Source organism: Mandrillus leucophaeus, unplaced genomic scaffold (assembly GCF_000951045.1).
Source record: "Mandrillus leucophaeus isolate KB7577 unplaced genomic scaffold, Mleu.le_1.0 Scaffold568, whole genome shotgun sequence".
Taxonomy (NCBI): domain Eukaryota; kingdom Metazoa; phylum Chordata; class Mammalia; order Primates; family Cercopithecidae; genus Mandrillus; species Mandrillus leucophaeus.
In genome coordinates, this window is record NW_012106119.1 from 893,040 (window position 1) to 918,529 (window position 25,490).

The 25,490-nt window shown below is 38.6% G+C and overlaps 1 protein-coding gene across 2 annotated transcripts in view; it reads left to right on the forward strand.

Annotated features, from left to right (window-relative positions):
- The window catches only part of RIMKLB (ribosomal modification protein rimK-like family member B), a 92,109-nt gene extending 69,043 nt beyond the window's left edge, over positions 1 to 23,066 (forward strand). For both annotated transcript variants that reach the window (XM_011998335.1, XM_011998334.1), the window contains 4 exons: positions 3,672 to 3,902; positions 6,103 to 6,189; positions 8,034 to 8,237; positions 20,651 to 23,066. In XM_011998335.1, coding sequence (XP_011853725.1) covers positions 3,672 to 3,902; positions 6,103 to 6,189; positions 8,034 to 8,237; positions 20,651 to 21,114 — 986 coding nt within the window. In that variant the 3' untranslated portion in view covers positions 21,115 to 23,066. The remainder of the gene's footprint in view (positions 1 to 3,671; positions 3,903 to 6,102; positions 6,190 to 8,033; positions 8,238 to 20,650) is intronic.
- The last annotated feature ends 2,424 nt before the right edge of the window (positions 23,067 to 25,490 follow it).

The window sequence follows — 25,490 nt, forward strand, 5'->3', positions numbered from 1 at the left end:
GCCAAGATTGTGCCACTGCACTCCAGCCTGGGCGACAGAGTGAGACTCCGTCTCAAAAAAAAAAAAAAAAGAGAAAAGAAAAAAATATCAAGATGCTTGTAGCAAATGATTGTGAGGAGAATGGTGTTAGCCACAGGCAAACCTCACATCTGCTGATGACCACATACCTATCCATGGGTGCTCCTGGAGAATAATTTCTACTTTTTTCACCTTCAAATAAAACCTTTTTTCGCTTTTAGGATCAGGGTCTTTGTCATCCAGATTGATCATAGGTCACTGCAGTCTTAAACTCCTGGACTCAAATTATCCTCCTACCTCAGCCTTCTGAGTAACTAGGGCTACAGATACACACAACCACACCAGGCTAATTTTTTTAAGTATTTTTTTGTAGAGGTGAAGATCTCATGTTGCCTAGGCTAGTTTCGAACTCTTGGTCTCAAGCAATCCTCTTCCTTCTGTCTCCCAGAGTGCTGGGTTTGCAGAGTAAACCTGGCCAAAATTTCGTGTAAATGTCATCTTGTTGGTAGATTCTCAAGATGGAATTCTGTTGGCAGAGGAGTATATAGAATATGCTTCTATTCCCTGCTATACATACAGGGGAATAATTAAAAGATGGGATGGCATGGACTATCAGCAGGCAATATCCAGCACAGACTCTCAATTCCTAATCAGAACAGATATAAATTCTTTAGTTCAGATCATATGGCTTTGCATATTTGACACTTTACCTGACCAGCCATATCTTTTACTGTACATCAATACAAGTCGCAGAGACACACACACACATATTGTTAACATTTTTGCCCCGTGATTTGTGCTCTGCCTTACATTTGAATTGTCCTTTCTCTTTTTTTTAAAACACACACACCCTCGGCTCATGGTTTGTGCCTTAATTTTGCCATTAATTCTACCTCCCTGATTTTTCTTCCATCAGAACTACTACCGTGTTTAAAAGTTAATACCATAAAAATTAATATAGTGTCTGTCTCCCACTAGAAAGCTTCTTGAAAGCAAGGACCTTATCTTATTTATCAATCTATTTTGACCATATAGAAAAGAATCTGACACATAGTACTTAATATTTACTGGATGAATGAATATCAGTTTTTTTTGTTTTCTTTTTTTTTGATACGGAGTCTTGCTCTGTCGCCCAGGCTGGAGTGCAGTGGCACAATCTCGGCTCACTGCAAGCTCCGCCCCCCCCCCGGTTCACGCCATTCTCCTGCCTCAGCCTCCCGAGTAGCTGGGACTACAGGCGCCCGCCACCGCACCTGGCTAATTTTTTGTATTTTTTAGTAGAGACGGGGTTTCATGTTGTTAGCCAGGATGGTCTCTATCTCCTGACCTCGTGATCCGCCTGCCTTGGCCTCCCAAAGTGCTGGGATTACAGGCTTGAGCCACCGCGCCCGGCCGAGTATCAGTTATTAGTAAGGAATTGATCATATGGTGTATCTATAAAATGTAATCCATTCAGCCCACCTAAAGTATTGAAATAAAGCTATATATGCTCTGATACAGAAAGATGTCTCTGATTTTTTTTTTTTTTTTTTTTTTTTGGGATAGAGTCTCACTCTTGTCCAGGCTGAAGTGCAGTGGTGCAATCTCAGCTCACCGCAACCTCCGCCTCCTGGGTTCAAGAGATTCTCCAGCCTTAGCCTCCCGAGTAGCTGAGATTACAGGCATGCACCACCACACCTGGCTAATTTTTGTATTTTTAGTAGTGATGGGGTTTCACCATGTTGGCCAGGCTGGTCTTGAACTCCCAGCCTCAGGTGATACACCCGCCTCTGCCTCCCAAAGTGCTGGGATTACAGGTATGAGCCACCACTCCCAGCCAATAATTTTAAGTGATTATATATCTGTGTATGTTTCTGTATACTTAGATGACAGTAGGGAAAATACGTACTAATAACGTTAAGTACCTAGAATGTTGTATGGAAGGTGAATATGTTCTGTATTTTTGTGTTTGAATGTTTTAAACAAGTGTAGTAGTCCTCCCTAGCCACAGTTTTGCTTCCCATGGTTTTGCATGCTGTTTTTAGTTATCCATGGTACAGTATAATAAGATTTTGAGAGAAAGGGACCACATTTACATAAATCTTATTACAGTAATTGTTATAATTGTCCAGTTTTATTACTAGTTACTATTTCTTACTGTGCCTAATTTATAAATTAAACTTTATCACAGGTATGTGTGTATAGGAAAAAGCACAGTATATATAGTTCTCAGTTTAGGCTTTCCACAGTTCCAAGCATCCATTGAGGGTCTTGAAACGTTCCCCACAGACAATGTGGGATTACTCTGTGTGTGTGTGTGTGTGTGTGTGTGTGTGTGTGTGTATGCATATATATACACATAAAATTTATATATACACTATATGTATTTTATATATATATGTACTATATATTTTTTTAATGAAAATAGAGTTTAAGAAGCCGGGGCAGGCGTGGTGATATGCCTGTAAGCATTTTGGGAAGCCAAGGCAGGTGGATCATTAGGTCAGGAGTTTGAGACCATCCTGGCCAATGTGGTGAAACTCCGTCTCTACTAAAAATACAAAAAAGCCAGGCGTAGTGGCAGACGCCTGTAGTCCTAGCCACTTGGGAGGCTGGGGTAGAAGAATTGCTTGAACCCAGGAAGCGGAGGTTGCAGTAAGCTGAGACCAGCCACTGCACTCCAGCCTAGGTGACAGTGAGACTTTGTCTCAAAAAGAAGCAACTCATATAAATACCTTGTTTGTGTATTATTTGGGGTCTCCCTAAGTAGAATGGTATTGGGTAAATATTCAAGAAACTTTTCTCTTAAAAAATTGTTTTCTTTTTTCATTATAGAGACATATGTTCTCTTTTAAAAAGCATACAAAACATAATATAGAGAATTACATGGAGCACAATATTAAAATTTTCTCTTCAACCTTCCTCTTCCTGCCTTGCCACCCAGTCACATTCATAGGAAGCCAGTTAAATTGTTAAACCACTTAGATTTATTTATTTATTTATTTATTTATTTATTTATTTATTTTGAGTCTGTGTCACCAGTCTGGAGTGAGGTGGTGCGATCTCGGGTCACTGCAACCCCCATCTCCCTGGTTCAAGTGATTCTCCTGCCTCAGCCTCCCAAGTAGCTGAGATTAGAGGCGCCTGCCACCACACCCAGTTAGTTTTTGTATTTTTAGTAGAGTTGGGGTTTCACCACGTTGGCCAGGATGGCCTCGATCTCTTAACCTCGTGATCTGTCCGCCTTGGCATCCCAAAGTGTTGGGATTATAGGTGTGAGCCACTGCACCTGGCCCATATAGGTATTTTTTATGTGTATGCACAAATAAAACCTTTTCTCAGATTTGCCCTTTAAAATAAAAACTCAACATTATGTATCTGGGCATTTGTTCATCTCTGAACATACATGTTTATGACATTCTTTTTAATGGCTATGTGGTAATTCATTGTAGTGGTGTGTACTATAATTTCTTTAACCAGAGATTTTTCTAATTAAATTTTCTTTTTTCTTACAGAGGAATATCTCCATCCCAATTTAATATTAACAAAATAGTACATTTCATTTTATGATCCAAACTTTGCCATGTTACTGTTCCTCTATGGCATATTACTATTTCTCTATTTTATTGTGTATTTCCCTCTAATGGTTTTGGCCTTGTTTTTATGTATTTCAGGTCTGCGGATCAATGGAGAGCTAATCACTGCCTACCCACAAGTGGTGGTAGTCAGAGTACCAACCCCTTGGGTGCAGAGTGATAATGACATCACTGTTTTGTGCCATCTAGAGAAGATGGGATGCCGGTTAATGAACCGACCTCAAGCCATCCTGAACTGCGTTAATAAGTTCTGGACATTTCAAGAGTTAGCTGGCCATGGTGTTCCTCTGCCAGATACTTTCTCTTATGGTGAGCCTACTAAAGAGCATGCATAGCCTAAATATTAACCACTGATAGTTTAATAGGATAAATTTACAGACATGAAAGAACATCTTACAGAAGTGACTTTCAGTTTTAACACACTGGACAGGCTAATTACAAATCATATCTTAAGATTTGTTTCATATTATGGGGGAAAATAGGGTTAACAAACTTTCAAGATTAAAAGTATTTTAGGTTTTACAAGCCATGAGTTCTCTGGTAACCCTCAGTAATGCTGTTGTAACATGAAAGCTGCTATAGACAATGCTTAAACAAATGAGTAGTTTTGTTCCAATGAAACTTTATTATAAAAACAGCCAATAGGTCAAATTTGACCCGTAGGCCTTAGTTTGCCAACCTCTGTGGTAAAAGATAATAGAATTTTATGACATTAATTTTTCGTTTTCTTCATTACCATTTTGATAACTCAAATATTTTAATGTTTTTAAAGAAAGTAACACTTTAGTAGGTATGCTTTAAAACAGTGCTTTCAAACTTCTGGTAAAAGAGTTTTTTTTTTTTTTTTTTTTTAAAAGATCAATCTGTGGTAGATTAATACTCGTGTAAAATACAATAAAACGATCACAGCAGTGCCAGATTGCTATAAAAGCTTCTGCTGCCTACCCTTTTGTATTTATCTGACTGCATAACAGTAGTGAACAAGTCCTATACAGGCACAGGTTGCAGGACCACATTCTGAGTAACACTGCTTTAAACAACATTTTGCTAATGTATTTCCTGCCTTTAATTCTCTTGTTTGGAAAAGACCAAACTTAAATTAGTGCAGAGTTTTCCATAAAGGTGTTTCTTCAAATATCCAGAAGAATGCTTGGAGATTTAATGAGGCTTTACGAAGGAACCGTTGTCCTCTCCTTATTGTTAATATTTTAAAGAAAGGAACTCTTCCTCCCCAACCCTCACCAAGCCTGTATGGCATGCGTGGACACGGTTTCCGTTTTTAGCAATTGCATAGGAAGAGACAGAATTAATGTAAGTTGAGAATTCTGTTTTTTTTTTTTTTTTTTTTTTTTTTTGAGACGGAGTCTCGCTCTGTCGCCCAGGCTGGAGTGCAGTGGCCGGATCTCAGCTCACTGCAAGCTCCGCCTCCCAGGTTTATGCCATTCTCCTGCCTCAGTCTCCCGAGTAGCTGGGACTACAGGCGCCTGCCACCTCGCCCGGCTAGTTTTTTGTATTTTTTAGTAGAGACGGGGTTTCACCGTGCTAGCCAGGATGGTCTCGATCTCCTGACCTCGTGATCCGCCCGTCTCGGCCTCCCAAAGTGCTGGGATTACAGGCTTGAGCCACCGCGCCCGGCGAGAATTCTGTGTTTTTAATGCTTTGGGGATCTTAATAGTTTATAACATGATTGTACAATGTTGATTTTATGAGAATGGAAAGAAGGGAAAAAAGGCTAACCAAATTAACAAGTATTACCTTTGTTCTATTGATGAAGGATTAAAATTTGGTGACCAAGTCATCATAATTTTGCAAAGCTACAAATTTCTCATATTTCACTTGTTTAATGAACTTTATCCTGTCTCAACTTTTCTCTCTCATCGTGCTGATTTTTGTAGCTACAGTCTGTCTATTTTTGCTCTAATTTTGTTATTGTGTCATTTGTTTTTGGTCAATAAAAAGAGTGAGAAAGGAGACTTAACTCAGGATGCTGAGTTACCCCAGTGTAGAAAGAACTCTGATTAATAATGGAGACCAAAAAAATTGGGGTGTGTGTGTTTGTTGGTAATAAAGAGGAGTGTGTCAGTGTGTGCAGCATCTCTTCAACCTTGGATAGATCTTAACCAACTAATTCTTCAGTTTCTTAATCGAAGCAGGGAATTGAATATATTAAAGTAAATCTTGGGGCTTCTATTATTTGTGTGGGAGAATAATAAGGATAAAAACATGAGAAATGGCGTAGAATTAGGAAACTCTGTTTAGCTGAAAGATACTTAAGTTAGACATCAGAATATGTATAGGTTAAGGGAGCTATTATTTGTTTTACAAGGTATTGTTTTAAACTGATATTCAGTTATATTTTCAACTTATACATACTTTCTCCAAGAAAAAAAAGATAGCCGTCAGGCTCTTACCTTCAACTTCCTTGTGCTGTTGTCTTTAGTGTAGATAAAATTGATCACAAAACACTTCTGCTGCTGTTTGTCTTAAATTTTTTTATTGCTCAAACCAGGTGGCCATGAAAATTTTGCTAAAATGATTGATGAAGCAGAAGTACTGGAGTTCCCAATGGTAGTAAAGAATACGCGGGGTCATAGAGGTGTGTATGAGTTGTTGGTAAGGTATATAGTTTTGAAACTATTCTTGCTTATTAATATGAGTGACTTTGAAGAATAATTAGAGGGAAATTGTTAGGTGCATGATACCTCAGACTTACAGAAGGCTACTGTGAGTTCAGTTTGGCTAAAAGCTATTTCTGTTTAGTGGTTACCTAGAGATTTTAACATACATACTTAGACTGAGTCTCAAGTTAGACCTGTCTGTATCTTCCTCAATAATATAAGGACCACCCGTAATCCCAGCACTTTGGGAGGCTAAGGCAGATGGATCACCTGAGGTCAGGAGTTCAAGACCAGCTGTCCAATGTGATGAAACCTCGCCTCTACTAAAAATATAAAAATTAGCCAGATGTGGTGGCATATGCCTGTAATCCCAGCTACTCGTGAGGTTGAGGCAGGAAAGTGGCTTGAACCCGGGAGGCAGAGGTTGCAGTGAGCCGAGATCATGCCACTGAACTCCAACCTGGGCAGTAGAGCCAGACTCTGTCTAAAAAAAAATGCAAAGAAACAATATAAGACCTTAGATCACTAACTCCAGTCATCCCCCTCTAAAGATATATAGTTTGAAGACTTAAACGAATAAGGTAAAACTATTAACACTTTATAAGATGTCATATGAAAATATCTTAATGATTTTGGATTAAGGTAGCCTTTTTTTTTTTTTTTTTTTTTTTTTTAAAAAAATGAGATGGAGTTTTGCTCTTGTTGCCCAGTCTGGAGTGCAGTGGTGTGATCTCAGCTCACTGCAACCTCTGTCTCCCAGGTTCAAGCAATTCTCCTGCCTCAGCCTCCCAAGTAGCTGGCATTACAGGCATCTCCACCACGCCCAGCTACTTTGTTTTTTGTATTTTTAGTAGAGACAGGGTTTCATCATGTTGGCCAGACTGGTCTTGAACTCCTGACCTCTGGTGATCCACCTGCCTCGGCCTCCCCAAGTGTTGGTATTACAGGCGTGAGCCGCTGCGCCCAGCCTAAGATAGAATTTTAAGGCATAAAATGATACATCAGTCTGAGTACAGTGACATATTTTGTGTTTTGGCAGGGATGGCTGGATCAGAGTTCAGCTGGAACTGTTGACTGGGTTCTTTATATTTGGCTTCTCCAGTAGGGCAGCCAAGAGTCTCAGGCCTCCTACGGTGAATGCTAAAGTGAACAAAGAAGCTGTATGACCGTTTATGGTCTACCTTCATAAGTCATAATAGAATTAATTCTGCTATATTCTCTTGTTTGGAGCAATCACAAGCCCCTCCTAGATTCAGCCAGAAGTGACGTAGATTCAGTATCCCTTCTTTCCCTTCCCCACCATGGGAGGAATTTAGAACCATATATCTAAAACAGCCACTTCCATTGGCACAAAAGTAGACAAATAGAGCAGTGGAACAGGCTAGAGAATTCAGAAATAAATTGAGGTAACATACTGCTGTATTACTATATCCTAATATAGTATATTAGTATATTGTATAATAATATATCACACATATGTTTTAATTCAGAGATAAAAAGTTTTGCTAGTGAATGAGGTTGACATTATTGGCTAACCTGGAGAAGTACAAATCTAGACCGCTGCCTCACAACATATATCAAAATAAATTTTAGTTTGTCATGAAACATGAGTTTGGGGAGTGGTAAAAGGAGATTGTTTACCTTGTCTTTATATATTTTTGTATTATTTCACTGTTAAAACAGTTCTAACAAGGAAAACTTAAGAAAAAAAAGTGTAATTGATTCTGAAACAGCAGATTGTGATACAAGAAGATTCAGATAATAGGTATCATCTGCCCACAATTGATGACTTAACATGTATTTTTATTCTTTTCAATCGTAGGTAAAGCTGTTTTCTTGGCTCGAGATAAGCACCATTTGGCTGATCTAAGCCATCTTATTCGCCATGAAGCACCATACCTGTTCCAGAAGTATGTTAAAGAGTCCCATGGACGGGATGTACGTGTCATTGTCGTGGGAGGCCGTGTGGTTGGCACCATGTTACGTTGTTCAACAGATGGGAGAATGCAAAGCAACTGCTCATTAGGTAAAAATAATACAAATATCTTTCTAGTATATAGAGTGACATTATAACTTGTCCAGTGAGTATTCATTTGTGTGTAACTGTAGACTTTCTTAATAAGTTGAAAAACGTGTTTCCTTTTACATGTAAATACGATTTTTACACATGCCATCAATGTAATTAAACTCAAGTTATTTTTCTAGTAATATAATTCTGTTTCACTGAGTCATATTAAATCTGCCTTCACCCATTCTCAATTCGTAACCCAGTTTACACATGTATTGGATGTCTGACAGGAGTTAGAGATTCCCTCTTTGGTGATATACTTATTTTGTATATAATCGGAGTTCCTATAAGATGTCTTCACCCATTTTACCCATTGGTCCAAACAAGATTGCTGATTTTGATTTTCTTAAACATGTATTTTCTCAGATCTCTTATTGTTCAGGTACATCAGAGCTTAGGCTTTGGGTTTTTATCCTCCTCTTCTCTGTTTATATCACTTTCTTAGTAATCTTGTACAGCTCATGACTTTAAATACCGTTTGTATGTTAATTATTTCCAAATTTCTATCTCCAATTTAGACTTTTTTCCCTGCTCCAACTCCAGGTTTATATAAGGAATTGCTTACTCAGTATCTCCAAAACTGAAATCCTTACAATGGGTTCTACCCGTAGTTATCTCCTTATCATTTTAGTCTTATGTATGTATGAGTGAGTGAATGATGGGGTCTTGCCTGTCACCCAAGCTGGAGTACAGTGGCAGGATCACAGCTCACTACAGCTTCAACCTCCCGGGCTGAAGCAGTCCTCCTGCCTCAGCCTCTCAAGTAGCCGAGACCACAGGCACATGCCACCATGCCTGGCTAATTATTTTATTTTTTATTTTTTGAAACAAGAGCCTCACTCTGTCACCCAGGCTGGAGTGCAGTGGTACAATCTCAGCTCCCTCACTGCAACCTCCACCTCACGAGTTCAAGCGATTCTCCTGCCTCAGCCTCCTGAGTAGCTGGGACTACAGGCACCTGCCACCATGCCCAGCTAATTTTTTTATTTTTAGTAGAGACGGAGTTTCACCATGTTGGCCAGGCTGGTCTCAAACTTCTGACCTCAGGTGATCTGCCTGCCTCGGCCTCCCAGAGTGCTGGAATTACAGGCATGAGCCACCACACCCCACACCGGGCTAATTTTTTACATTTTTTTGGTAGAGATATGGTCTCCCTATGTTGCTCAGGCTGTTTTCAAACTCCTGGGCTCAAGCAATCCTCATGCATTGGCCTTCTAAACTTGTGGGATGATAGATGAGAGCCACCACTTCCAGCCTGTCTGTCTTGCTTAATGACAGCTCTGTTTTTCTGATTTAGACCCAAATCCTTAGAGACATCCTGGTCCCTCTCTTCTCTTATACCTCATATTCAAATTGTCAGGAACCCTTTGAAATCTCTACTCTCAGAATGTTTCCAAATCTTACCAATTTTTACCATCTCTACTCCTAATACCATCTTCTCTTATTTGGATTACCTATAGTAGCCCCTTAAGGGGTCTTCTTGCTTCTACTCTTCCCTCCTAATCTCTTCCTAACACCACAGTGGTATGATGGATGCTTTTACATTGCAAGTCAAATCAACTTTCGCTCAAAATCCTCTAATAGGGCCAGGAACCATGGCTCACACTGGTAATCCCAACACTTTGGGAAGCTGAGGCAGGAAGATCATCCTGAGCTCAAGGTTCAAAGCCAGCCTGGGTAATAGAGGGGAAGACCCTGTCTCTACAAAATATAAAAATAAATTATCTGGGGCCAGGCTTGGTGGCCCAAACCTGTAATTCCAGCACTTTCATAGGCCAAGGTGGATGGATCACTTGAGGCCAGGAGTTCAAGACTAGCCTGGCTAATATGGTGAAACCCCATCTCTACTAAAAATATAAAGTTAACCAGGTACAGTGGCACATGCCTGTTTAGTCCCAGCTACTCGGGAGGCAGAGGCATGAGAATCTCTTGAACCAGGAGGCAGAGGTTGCAGTGAGTCAAGATTGCCCTACTGTACTCCAGCCTGGGCGACAGAGTGAGACTGTCTCAAAAAGAAAAAAAAAAAAAAAAATTAGCTGGTCATGGTGGCATGCACCTGTGGTCCCAGCTACTCAGGAAGCTAAGGCAGAAAGATTGCTTGAGTCTGGGAGGTCGAGGCTGCAGTGAGCCATGATCATACGATCATACCACTACACTCCAGTCTGTCTCAAAAACAAAAACAAACAAAATTCCTCCAATAGCTCCCCAGTTGCATTCCCAGAAAAATCTTAAGTTCTTGCCCTAGCTACCAGGCCCTAGGTGATGTCATCCCTACTTATCTCTCTGAGATCTATAACCACATGGATGAATCTCAGAAACATAATGTTCATCTAAAAAGGCAAGTCAAAGAAGAGAATACATGTATTTCATTTATATAAAATTTAAATATATGCAAAACTAAACAATGCAGTGTTGGAAATACATTTAGTAAAACTAAAGGTGGAATATTGATAAGCATGAAATTCAGTATGGTGGCTTATTCAGAGTACATGATAGAGTAAGAACACTGAAGATTTGAAAGATATTGGTTATATTAATTTTACTTTCTACTTTTTTTTTTCTGATGGAATCTTGCTCTGCCACCCAGGCTGGAGTATAGTGGTGTGATCTCAGCTCACTGCAACCTCTGCCTCCCAGGTTCAAGTAATTCTCGTACCTCAGCCTCCTGAGTAGCTGGGACTACAGGTGTGCACCCCCATGCTGGGCTAATTTTTGTATTTTCAGTAGTGATGGGGTTTCGCCATGTTGGCCAGGCTGGTCTTAAACTCCTGGCCTCAAGTGATCCACTCACCTCAGCCTCCCAAATTGCTGGGCGCCACCAGGTGTGAGCCACCGTGCCCAGCCTACTTTCTATTCTTGAAAAATGACTTCTGCCTCCTTGAATTAGCTCTTCATGTCTCATTTTAATTTTTCATTATAACATGTCATGCTGACTAGCTAGAAGAGAGCTAAATGGCATCTTTTGTGGGTCACCTTTACCTTACTACGTTGAGATGTAATTAATAGTTACTCTTCATATTTTAAGCAAAAAGAACTTTAGAAAGTAACTTAGTTTTATATTAAGAAGTAAATTGTTTTTTTTAAGTTTGTTTTGAGGTCGGGTGCTGTGACTCAGTCCTGTAATCCCCGGCTCAACACGTTGGGATGCCAAGGCAAGAGAATGGCTTGAGCCCTGAGGTTTGAGACCAGTCTGAACAGTGTAGAGAGACCCCATATCTACAAAAAATAAATTAATTAAGCCAGACGTGATGATTCACACCTCTGGTCCCAGCCACTTGGGAGGCTGCATTCTGGCCTGGGCAACACAGCAAGACCCTGACTAAAAAAAATAAATAAAAATAAAAAAAGGTTGTTTTGAGATCAGTGAGGCTTACAAAAAGATATAAAGGATTCCTTTGCACCCATTAACCAGCTTTAGAAATAAGCCGTCAATATAGTTATCTGTTTACTCTCTCTGATCATTTTCTTCTCTCTTCCCCACATCCTGAACTTGATATTTATCTTTCCTATAATGTGCTTTCAGTGCTTCTGTCTATATTCCTAAACTAGTTATTATTTTGTGTTATAAAACTTCATCCTTAGATATATCGTCAAGAGTGTTTCTGGGTTAGCCCATTTACCCAGGAGTGGGATTTCTGTGTTGTAGTGTATTACAGTAATTCAGCTCTACTAGATATTGCCAAATGATTCTCCAAAGTGAGTATGCTACCTTAGGATTTCTCCGCATCAAATACTGTTTCGTATAGTGCCACCTTCTTGCCAACCTGTAAGGTTGGTAGACATTAAGCCTTTTGCCGAAATAATGTGAATTATGTCATGTCATTATTGTAATTTATCTCTCACTGTTGAGGTTATGCATCTGTTCACTTTTTTAAGTGCATATTCCAGTATGTCATCTATAAATTGCCTGTGCAGGTCCTTTGTGTCTTTTTTTAATCGAGATTTTTTTTTCCTTTTTTGTATTGATCTACAGGCTCTTTTTCTTTTTTTGTTTATAAAAATATTTTATTTTTTATAGAGATGAGGTCTTGCTGTGTTGCCCAGGCTAGTCTTGAACTCTAGGCTTCAGGTGATTCTCCCATCTCAGCCTCCCAGAGTCCAGTGATTATAGGTGTGAGCCACTGCACCTGGCCAGATTTATCTAATCTGACTTCAAATTCTTTTGTCAGTTATATGAATTGTAAGTACAGTATTTTCATCCCAGTCTGTGATATTTCTTCTTTTTTTGATTACAGATTTTGATGGACAAAAATTGTCACTTTTAATGTCAAGCATGTTCATCTATTTCTTTACGTTCTCTACTATTTTTAAATTGAAGAAATTCTTCTCTACCCTTTGGTCATGTTCAGTTCTTGAATACGGTCTTCTAAAAGCTTTTCCATGTTTAGGACTTTAATCTACCTGAAATTGATTTTGCTGTTCAGCGTGATGAAAGAGATCCTGTTTTCTTTTTTCAAAATGAGTAACTGGTTGTCTGAATGCTACTTATTGAATAGTCTGTTTATTACTAATTTGTAATGTATTTAATTTCCACGTGTGCATGGGTCTATTGCAAGGTCCCTTAATCTATTGTATCATGCTTTTTCTCTATGAATACCAGTCTTTATTCTTTTGGTACTATGTGTAGATATCTGATAGAGCAAGAGCCTCTCTACCTTGTTTGTCAGAATTGAATTGCAGTTTGTGTTCAGTGTTTTACTATTGTGAGCAATAATACTATAAACATCCTTGTGAATATGCTTTGTTTTATATACTGGTGCTTTTGTCTTGATAAGTCTCATCAAAGTTGGAATTGCTGGAACAAAATACATATTTAAAAAAATTTATGGCCAGGCACAGTGACTCACGCCATAATCCCAGCACTTTGGGAGGCTGAGGTGGGAGGATCGCTTGAGGTCAGGAGTTTGAGACCAACGGGCAACATGGTGAAGCCCCATCTCTACTAAAAATACAAAAATAAGCCAGGCATGGTGGCAGGCACTTGTAGTCCCAGCTACTCAGGAGGCTGAGGCAGGAGAATCACTTGAACCCGGGAGGTGGAGGTTGCAGTGAGCTGAGGTCATGCCACTGCACTCCAGCGTGGGCAGCAGAGCAAGACTCTGTCTCTAAATAAATAATCAGATTACTTTTTTTTTTTTTTGAATCTGCCTCCCGGGTTCACGCCATTCTCCTGCCTCACGCCATTCTCCTGCCTCACGCCATTCTCCTGCCTCAGCCTCCTGAGTAGCTGGGACTATAGGCACCTGCAACCATGCCTGGCTAATTTTTTGTATTTTTTGTCGAGACGGGGTTTCACTGTGTTAGCCAGGATGGTCTCGATCTCCTGACCTTGCGATACGCCCGCCTCGGCCTCCCAGAGTGTTGGGATTACAGGCGTGAGCCACCGCGCCTGGCCCAGATTACTTTTTTAAAAGCCCGTAACTTTTTGCATTTCAACTTGTAATTTTTTTTTTCCCATCAGATGAGAATTACTTGCTATTTTACGGCTATTTTACTTTATATTTTTCTCACCATGAACGATGAGAGAATCTTTTCATAGTTTATTTGGTCATTTGTGTTTACTTGTATATGTATTGCTCTTTATTATATTTGCTTACTTTTAAATTGCGCAGTTTTTGTCTTTTGCATAGCATTTCTGACCAATGACTACTAAATGCCAGTATGTCCACCCCAGATGTCAGAAACGCCACCATACAATTTCCAGATTCTCCCCAGTTGAGAACCACTGCTTTAGAACCTCCAGTATAGTGTTAAGCAATAAGGATTGCAGTGATTTCTGTCTAGTTTCTGATTTCCTCTGAAATAGGTTTAGTGTTTTGCTATTTAGGATATTACATTTAAGGAGGCTGATTCTATTAGAGATTCTGTTAGAGTTTTTAGGAGGGATGATTGTCAGATTTTTATCCTGTGCCATCTTGGCATCTTTAATTTAGGACCAGAAAGGTTTACAGCTCAGTTTTATTTAGCTATCCTAATAAGGGTCCTTAAGACCTTTAATTTCTTGGTGTGATGGATTATGTTGATACATTTTAGGTTAAAAATAAGTTTTCTGGCCGGGTGCATTGGCTTATGCCAGTAATCCCATCTCCTTGGGAGGCCAAGGTGGGCCTTGAGCTCAGGAGTTCAAGAGCAGCCTGGGCAACACGGCAAAACTGTATCTCTACAAAAAATACAAAAATTAGCTTGGCATGCTGGCACATGCCTGTAAACCCAGTTAACTCAGGTGGTTGAGACGAGAGGGAGAGGTGGTGGTCCCAAAAAAAAATAAAAAGAATTTTTTTTTTCTTAATTGCCCTTTAACCTTCTTTGGATAGCTTACTGTTCTTTCAAAAATTACTGAATTTGTTTTTTTCATATTTTATTTAAATTTATTATTATTATTATTTGCAGTTGCAAGATTTAATAGAATGAAAACGGGGCTCCCATAAAATGGAAGGGGACCAAAAGGGGTTGTCGCTCCCTGCTCGAATGCCTGGTTTATATCCCGATCATTGTCCCTCCCCCTGTGCTCTCAGGCGATAGATGATTTGACTCTCTCTTTACCTCCCTGCTTTAGCCTAATTTGTATTTTAGTGAGCCTCTTTACTACTTGATTGGTTGGGTGTGAGCTGAGTTACAAGCCAGTGTTTAAAGGTGGGTGTGGTCACCTTCCCAGCTAGGCTTAGGAATTCTTAGTTGGCCTAGGAAATCCCGGTAGTCCTGTCTCTCAGTCCCCCTCACAACAGCAAAAAACTCAAGTGCTGTTGGGGAGGTTGGCCGACGACCGCTTTTAACTGCTTCCTGCTGAATTGGGGTGTAATAGGGGTCGTGCAGTTGAGATTTCCTCAGGAGGGGTGCCTTCAATGTCATTAACATCGGAGCATGGGCTAGCAGGCTGGTCCAGGGGTCCACAGTAGATCTTAATCCTGGACTGCATTTGGGGCTCCATTTGAAGAACGATTTGTAGTTTTACAGCTTCGATTCTGGAAGAGACAAACTTAACAAGGAGGTTAAAGATACAGGGATTGAAATGTATGGCTTGAAGTGCAGGGGCAAATGGGTGTGGGTGGTGAAAATGGGGTTTCCTTTAGAAAAACTCCTATACGATGGAGCATCAATATTTCCAAGAAGCCACATTCTTGGACCATGCTTTGAGTATTATAGCTCCTTTAGAAGCTGTGGGTCACGGAAGAGAACCGTGGAACCCAGCAACTAGTGTTCAGCTTGATTAGGACGAACCTGGGCACTTAGCTGTGAAGGAACAATGGCAAGCCTTTGGCCCTGTCGGGAGCAGCAATGGGTGCCTTGCTGGATCATGAGCACAGCGGACGCCCCGCCGGATCCGGAGGGGTGGAAGTCAACAGCGGGTCTGGGATGGCGGCAAACAGCAGTGGTGGACGGTGAGCGAAAGCTCAGCTCGAGCCATAACAAACACAGACCACAAGAGAGTGCAGTTGCAAGATTTAATAGAGTGAAAACTGAGCTCCCAACAAAGGGAGGGGACCCAAAGGGGGTTGCCCTAGAATATTTTCATCTATTTTTATGAGTAAGATTGGCCCATAATATTATTTTTTTAAAACTTTATCACTTTTGATATTAAGGTTATGCTGGCTTTATTTAATGTATTGAGGAGTTTTCAGTCTTTCCCTAGGGCATTCTATATTGGTAAAGTAACATTGGAATAAAGGATAGCTAAATAAAACTGAGCTGTGAACCTTTCTCGCCCTAGTTCCTTTTGTAGTAATAGTTTTTATCACCTTCTGAAACCCGTCTGTAATAATTGCCCTGTTAAAGTTTGCCTCTTCTGGGGCGGTTTTGGAAATAAATGATCCATTTCTTTTAGGTTTCCAATTTTTTGCCAAAGAGTTTTGTGAGATATTTGCATATGCTGCTTTTAATCTCTGCTTTGTGTATGATTCTCTTTCTTGTCTTTCTTAATCTTACCAAAATAGCCTTTGTATTTTTAAAAAATTCTGTCTTTCTGTTGTATTTATTTTACTTTTTGTTTTCATTGTATCTGTCTTCCTAGTTTCTTTGGCTAGAACATTTAGTTTTTTTGTTTCAAAATGAAGGCATTTCATGTTAAACATCTTCCTCTGGAGAACTTTCACAGTGTTGGAAGGTATTAGTGTGAAGCATTTTTCTCTTTTATTTATAGATGGTTCTCATTTTTCTTTGTGATTTCTTTGATCCAAGGGATCAATTTTGCAACCTCAAAGTAGTTAATATTCTTTTGGCTGCCTTTACCATTACCCCATTACCTTCTTTTTCTTGACTTACTAATATTGTCAGAGAATGTGGCCTGTAATATTTTTTTTTTAATTTCATTAAGTTGTTTTTGGTGTGTGACCAGCATGATTGTTAAGGAAACAATGTATATATGAATGTATAGTCAGGAGAAATAAAGATGTGAAGTAAGTTTATTTTGCCTATGTTTTCTATAAGCAGTATATAGCTAAGTTTTGTTTTTTATTCAAATAGTACTAGTTTCCATCTTTTAATGGAAGATTTGGTCCATTTTTTGTATAGTTACTAATATACTTCATTTTATTTCTTCCATCTTATTTTGTGTTTATTATTTAACTCAAATTGTTCCTTATTCTTTTTTCTTTTCTGATTTTTGCTGGTTTGTAAGGTACCATTTTATTTTCACTCCTGCCACCAAACCCAGTTAATTTGGGAGATCAGCGAGGGTTTTGCATTCCATTAATGGTTACCTTCTATTTTCTTATGCTCATAATCAGACACAGTCTCTACAGTTACCTGAGAAGATCATTTTCCTTGATACTTTATTTACTACCTCACTGTACCATCATAATAATAATGAAGTATTTGGAATACCTTTACTTTCCCTGGGCATTCCTTATTCCCTGTCCCCTGCAATGGGAATATTAAAACAATTTTATTTCCTTCCTACTCCTTCCTCTTGATTCATTCATTTATTGAGTAGTTTCGAGTGCCTCCAAAGTGTCAAGTACTGCTATAGCAGTAATTTATTTATTTATTTATTTTTGAGATAGAATTTTGCTCTTGTCGCCCAGGCCGGAGTGCAATGGTGTGATCTCGGCTCACTGCCACCTCTGCTTTCCGGGTTTAAGCGATTCTCCCACCTTGGCCTTCCACATAGGTGGCATTACAGGCACCCACCACCATACCCAGCTAATTTTTGTATTTTTAGTACAGACAGGGTTTCACCATGTTGGCCAGCCTGGTCTCGAACTCCTGACCTCAGGTGATCCGCTCTCCTTGGCCTCCCATAGTGCTGGGATTACAGGCATGAGCCACCAACCCTGGCCTCTTGTAGCAGTATTTTGTATATAGTAGTGAACACAGCAGAGAAAAATCTCTAGTCTCATTGACCTTATGTTCCAGTTTTGCTGAAATCATCTAATAGTTTTAGTTCAAGTCTGTTTGGAATTTGTTTTACTATATGTCTCTTCTGTTTCATGAACCCTTATATGGCATTTTATCCATTCCCAGGCAGTCTGTCTTTATCTACTTAAAATGAATTATACCTGTATTGCAAAGTACGCACCATGGTTTACTCCTCATATTCATCTTCCCATATCTTGAGATCTCTGTTAGCCATTTACTAGTATGTTAATATCATTTCTTGATTATTTTTCCTGGTGGGCTATCAGAGTCATAGATACCCTCACATATTCTGTTAATACAAAAAATACACTCGAAGTGCTTTTTCTATTCTCTCATTCAGCAACAATTCACACAGAACACTTATTTGACCACATGTGAGGGATTTCTCTTATCTATTTGGAGATACCATCAGATCTGACAGGTCGAGGGCTCAGTCACCAAGAGTCACCAAGACTATCCCCCACTCCCCACCTCACCCCCTTCAGACACCAGTTGCAAGTCCAGACCTACAGAACTTCTGACCAGGGCTTCAAGTTGGGGTTCCCGTGACTTTCTGCTTAGGTTTGATTAATTTGCTACAGCAGCTCACAGAACTGAAGGAACATTTACGTTGTGTTTACCTATATATCATAAAGGATATTTCAAAGGATACAGGTGAAGAGATGCATAGGGCAAGGTATGGGAGAAAGGATATGAAGCTTCCATGCCCTCCCAGGGCATGCCACCCTTCAGGAACCTCTGTGTTCAGCTATCCAGAAGCTTTCTGAACCTTGCCCTTTTTGATATCCAATTGGATAGACATAATTGATAACCATGTAAAAATGTAATTGAACCAAAAGGGTATGATCTAACACTAGTAAGACTGAGTAGGGAAACCCAGCAAGGCTTGTCTGTTCAGATTCTTCTTGGCCTCTCTGTGCCACATTCCTTCCTCCAGGGTATGGAGCAGGCCTGGAATGAAGTCTTATGACCAACAATCAGAAAGGCTGTGAAAGATTAGAGTCCTGCTGTGGGGTAGGTGAAAGGAGGACAGGGAAAGGTTAGATTCTATTTTCTAAGGCCTACAGTGCCCCAACATTATAACAGAAGACTATAACAAGGGCTGTTGGAGTTATATGCCAGGAACCGTGGACAAAAAGCAATATATAATTTAGATCAGAATATAACACGTCTTTCTTTCTCCCTGAAAGAATAATACTTTGTCTGAGATATAATTCTTTATATATAATTCTTACATTATATAATATAATGTAAGAGTCTAGCTTCATTTCTACCGCCTTTAAGATTTTATTGTTGCAGTTTAATGTCCAAATCTACTCTAATTTTTTTCCTTTGTGGGTAATTTATTCTTTGTAAATATTTTTCGTAGTGCTCAAATTTTATTGGGATTTTGTAGATATAGTTGTGTCTTTTCTTATCAGTTTAACCTGGATTTTAACTGTTTTAGTCAGCAGACTAAATTTATTCCTTATACAGTTTTCTGGGAAATTTCTTCGTTAATTATTGCCTCTCCTCCATCTGTTTGTGTCCTGAGGAGTATTTTTCTGATTTAGTTCTCCAGTCTTCTTTTTTTTCTTTTCTTTTTTTTTTTTTTTTTTGAGATGGAGTCTCATTCTGTCGCCCAGGCTTGAGTGCAGTGGCACAATCTTGGTTCACAGCAACTTCTGCCTCCCAGGTTCAAGCGATTCTTGTACCTCAGCTTCCCGAGTAGCTGGGACTACAGGCACGTGCCACCACACCTGGCTAATTTTTGTATTTTTAGTAGAGATGAGGTTTCACCATGTTGGCCAGGCTGGTCTTGAACTCCTGACCTCAAGTGATCCACCTCAGCCTCCCAAAGTGTTGGGATTACAGGTGTGAGCCATCACAGCTGGCCCAAATCTTTTATCTTTTATGATTTCACCTCACATTTTTAGCTATGCTTTGCATATTCCTTGATTTTCTAAGTCAACTCTCAAAAGCAACTGTACTCTCTTTGAGTTTCTCTATTGGATTTTTTAGTTGAGTAATCGTGTTTTTGTTTTAACTTGAGAAAGTCTTTTTGTGCTGAACTTGAATCTCCTTAAAGAGCTCTTATTTCTTTCATTAAAGTCATAGATGGATTATTATTGTTTTGTTCTTACATCAGGGCTCACTCAGCTTGGGTTATTTGTAGTATTCTACATGGCCTCAGTCTTACAAGTGCTGTGAAGCAGAATCATCTAAGTCATGGGGCATGCTTCTACGGAAGTACCTAAAAGAAGTCTTTTGTTTCCTTGGCTCCTTTATTCCTACAGCCTCAGTGGTAGGGAGGATCCACCTCACCTGTCTAGCTACTTCTGGCCTTACTGGGGTCAAACACTACAGGCAAACTCACGTAATGTTGTCATCCTCACTCCTACGGATACACAGAGCTCTCGGAGCCTAGCTCTTCTTAAAGTTCTTTGCTTTCCTGTCCTTAATTCAGAGCTTTGTGAAGCTGATCTCCAAGTGAGAAAATCAAGTTCTACTTCCTTTCTCTTCCTTCTTTTTGTCAAGACCAAAGCCTTCACTTAAATCCAGCCAGCTACGTTATGACCCAGAAGCTTTTTGGCTTTGAAATGACAGCTAGAGCGAAGTGGGGGCTGTAGAGGAAGAGAGCTGTGTTCAGGTCACCACCTTCCCAGATCTTATCCCATCCTCGGTTCTGTTATGCATTTTTATTATTTTTATAAATCGAAAACCAATAATACTTTTGCCATCTGTAAAGTCTAATTGTATTCATGCTGAACTTCCTTATACTTGGTTTATGTTATTGCAAGTAAGATAGACTTGGAAAAAATATTGACAACTTATGAAATCATCAATTCCTAGGAGACTGGATAGGGAGAAGATTCCTAATTAAGGAAATCTAGACTTAGAAGTCCTAATTTTACACTAGAATAGCACCTTTATTTTCACTATTAATTTAGAAGAGAGGCTTAGCTTTGGAGGCCAACTTTAATTTTATTTCAAAAGTTCATGATTTTGTTAATTTCCTGTCTTGTTTCTCTTGCCAGGTGGTGTGGGGATGATGTGCTCATTGAGTGAACAAGGGAAGCAGCTAGCTATCCAGGTGTCTAATATCCTGGGGATGGATGTATGTGGCATTGACCTGTTGATGAAAGATGACGGCTCCTTCTGCGTCTGTGAGGCCAATGCAAATGTAGGTTTCATCGCCTTTGATAAGGCTTGTAATCTAGATGTAGCTAGTATCATAGCAGACTATGCCGCCTCCCTTCTACCCTCTGGCCGGCTCACCCGGCGTATGTCCCTGCTCTCCGTGGTGTCCACTGCCAGTGAGACTAGTGAGCCGGAGCTGGGTCCCCCAGCCAGCACTGCTGTTGACAACATGAGTGCAAGTTCCAGCTCTGTTGACAGCGACCCTGAAAGCACGGAGCGAGAGCTGCTCACCAAGCTCCCAGGGGGCCTGTTCAACATGAACCAGCTGCTAGCCAATGAAATCAAACTACTGGTGGACTGACTCCACTGGTAATTAACCAACAAAACCCTTGTAAAACTTTCTTTCTTTTTTCTTTTCTATTTTTGAAACCAACTTGCAATGCTGTTCATGGAGGATGCTCAGCAAGATGAGAGAAAATTAGTAGGATTAGTTGGAGAGAGTGGGAGATAGATGAGACCTCTGCTCATAAGATGTTACTTTCATTTACAAATCCTACAAATAGAGAGGCAGAATAGGTGGGGTATAGAAAAATGTCAGGCTCTCATAGTTCCCCTTTAAATTACTAAAAAATTTGTATACTCATAGGCCATGAGGAACAAATACTTTTTTTTTTCATGGTCCCTTGCTTTTGTTTTTGTACAAAAAATAATAATAATAATAACAGTTTTGCTACAAATATCCGAGTAGCATAACTTCACATTGTGTTGGAAGATTTGTCATTGAGGAAAACATCTGCTTAAATTACAGGAATTTTTGTATTATACAGCTCTGAAAATTCTGCCATTTCCTTATTAACTAGCAGCTTTAGTTTGTAGTTTATGAAATCTCGAGGGGCTCTTTTACTGGGATTTCTTATTTTTGTTTTTTGTTTTTTTCCCCTTAATTTGGTGGGAGGGTCAAAGTGACTATAACCCAATAAAGACTTCTTAATGACAAAATTGGCATGTTTGCATGATGAAATGGAAATGAACAGTATTGCAATGTCCGGTATACAAAATAACATTTATTCGATGTAGATAAAATTACACTACTTTAAAATATGTGCATTGACTTGTATTTGTTAGTGTTTTAGTCTTTTTTGAAAGATGTGCTCTGTTAATGTTGCTTTTTTTTTTTTTAATACATGCTAGTCTAACATTTCCTGCTCTATGCCTGCATCTTTAACAATGGCCAAAGTGAAGAAAATGCTACCTTTTTTGTTAACAAGACACTGACTTGAAACGTGTACATTTAAAGCCTTTTATTTTTTCCCTTTTTCTTTTGGTGGTTGGGCATTTAAATAAGGACAAGGAAAAATATTTTTGGGGGCAAATCAAGAGCCTATGAGTTCTAAGTATACAGCTGAAGTGATTTCGAATGCCAGCGTTATATATTTGCATTTTTCACATTTTACAAGGGAGTATATATGTATGTGTGTGCACGCATGCATGTGTATGTGTTTTGCTTTTTGTTTACATCAGCTAATCAAAAAGGATAATTTAGAAAATGGAGCATGATGGGAAACAGAGTTTATGACTTTAAAAAACAGATGAGTTGTTTTCATAAGTAGACTCCACTGGGGTAGAGGTATTCACCTTAAAACATAGGGTGAATAGATGCTTTTTTAGGCCTTTTCGTGTATATGTACGTTGTTTGTTTTTTTCCTTTTGTTTCTAGCCTGTTCAGTGTACAGTTTATTCAAGGCTACATGCTTTTCCTTAATGCTTCTGGCTATGCATTTTCTCTTTTTACATATAGGATTGGGATTGGGGGTGGGTTGGATGTTTTTGTTTGGGGACTTATTTAGTAGTATTGAGTCTCTTATAGCCCTACTCTTAAGCCTTCAATACTGTCCACTCTTTATATTCCTTTACTTTCAGAATTTATAAAAGCCCCCAAACTGCATATAATATGAGCCTTTAAAACATGGGTAAAACTAATCCCATTGATGGGTTTGGATGGTATGTTAAGAAATGGAGATGCTGCAGAGCCCAACGTAATTTTTTAAACAGCAAGTTTTCCATCTCCCTACAAATCCTCTGAAGCTTTTACCCAAGCCTTTCTTGCCTCTCCAGTGCTATTTTCCTTCAGATGGACCTTAAACATAATTTCTTGGACACTACTAGAGAGACTTCGAGGCAATAATAAAATATCAGTATTAACCAGCTATAACAGAGGTTTGATCATGCTTACTTGTACAGTTTTTCCCCCATTTTAAAAAGGAATGTAATAAAATTTGTTTTTTCCGTAGAATTAAATAATATTAAAATTGAGTGAAAGGTTGATTGTTGATGAATAGAATAGTACCTCTCATCTGTGCAGTGTCTCATTTCACCTCAGAGAAAAGGATACATAAGAGGAGTTTGTAATTTATCTTAGGATATTCTAATTGCATTTAAAAGAACTTATCTTGCACAGGGTAATTGGGGGACTCACATACATATATTAGTACCTCTGACTCATTAACAGAAAGAAATACTTGATACTTCTTTCGCTGAATGACCATACTGTGGAGGATGCATACTATTTGGTATAGAGAAATATATGAGGAAGAAAGAACTGCTTAATTAAATTATCATTCATATGTTCATGTAGAGACCAGCTGGTTGCCATGTGTATTATGACAATACACTTTGAATAGTTACATATCACAAGTATATAGATGAATACATTTAAAACAACCTCTTTATTCAATGAAAAGGTCATGTTTGTGTTGGTGGGGTAAGGCATCAGGAAAAATGTAGTTAGTCTTTTAACTTACATCAAATTAACCAACTATATTATAGGAAATATGTGAAATTAGTTCATTAGCTTTATTCACTGTTATGCATTCACATGATATTAAAACATACACTCACATGTTAGAATGAAAAGAGCAGTAGTTATCTTAGATTTTAAAAACATGGATATCTTCTTGAATTCCTTCAAGATTAAGGTAAAGAATAAGAGCAAATCATTCTGGAACTACCCTAAGGAAACAGCAGCAGATATTTAGGTGAAAGTTAAATTTATTTTCATAATTGTTTAGTAACTTTTGTATAATCTTCATTGCTATTATGAGAGATAAAATGTGTATATCAAATATGTGTAATGATAAAATCTGAATTATTGTAAATTTTTTGTATATTGTTAAAATTGTAATTCTAAATTGTATTTCAAAAATAATTATTTCTGATATTGTTTTTATGTCACCCATGATGAAAACTGGACTTTATATATCTAAACATATAAGTATGATCTCTTCTATTTAAAATTTTTAATAGTTTTTTTCTTTTTTGGTGCCTATAATTGATTGGTCATTTCTGCTGGCTTTTCTCCAATGAACATTGAAATCTTTCTGTATATGTTATCAATAAGAAAACTACCCTGGAACAGTAGAAAAACCCAACAAGAGACTTGGCATTCATCAGCACATTATCAGACTTTGAGAAGGTATTGAAGGCATTGACTTTGAAAATCATCTTTTTCTCAAGAAGAAAGCAATGGAGAAGCAAATTTGCTTCATTCAGTGAATCCCCAGTTTGGGGTTTGTGGGGCTTAGAGACATTGTGAAATCAAATCTTGTGTTATACTTTTCTCCTGGCTCACTTTTTTTGAGAAGGTTTATGGGCTATTTGGCTGGTGAGACACGATCCCCTCCTAAGAAAATGTAGGTGCTCAGACAGGTAACCACTGCTGCTACTGTTTTATTTGTTTGTTTGTTTAATTTTATTTAAGATTTGTTTTTGTTGTACTAGGATTTTTAAAAATGTAATATATTGCAGGATTTATAACCAGGTTCACTGACTGCTTGCTTGCTTTCTTTTTTTTTTTTTTTTTTTTCTTTTCTTAAAAAAAGAAAACAAAGTTTCATTTAAAATACATTTAGGCACCTTTGGAGCTTGGATTTTGGAATGTTTCAGTAGTGGACAGAAATCTGCTGTTGGAATCTTCTAGTCTTCCAGGTTTAATTTGAAATGTTTTTAGTTTTGTTTTGGATTTTTGTGTGGTATTTTATTTCCTTTATACCAATGCCATTTTGCCATGCTGTTTTGGGGTGGCTGCCTAACTCTAGTGAAAATTCTTTCTGTATTAACGAAAGTTTGGCCTTTGAAATCCTTAATGTTTTGCATTTTTTACATTGTTTTTAAAGAAATATTCTAACTGCTTGCACTGTTACTGTTCTTTACCAGCCTTTTCAGGAGCCAAAAAAACAAATACAAACAAACAAAAAAATACCCAGAGAAAAAACTTTCCTTCTTCCCCCTTCCTGATGATGAGTGAGAAGTATTGAGAACTTTCGGGGTCAGTGCCCTTCTAAACTCCCCTTCCCCCAATAATGCAGCTGTGTAATGAATGGTAAATGCACCGGTTTGGATTCAGGCACAACCCCAGTCTGCCTGCAGGTAATTTGACTCTTTCTCCTTTCTTTCCATCACTAGGCTAACTTTTCTTTTTTAAAAACTTCTTCCTTTATGTACTTCAAAAAAGTAACCATGGGTTTGTCATAATTCTCACTTAAAAATAATGCATAAACATATCTAGCAAGTAATATGATTAAAGAAGAGCTTTTGGGGATAAAGTTTGACTTGGTTATGATATACCCAAGACTTTCTTGGGAATTTTATCCATTTAGATGACTCCATTTCTTGCATATATGTCTATAATTAAGTATTTCAGAGTGTGACTTTTTTGGCTTTGTTTTTGTTTTGGGTTTG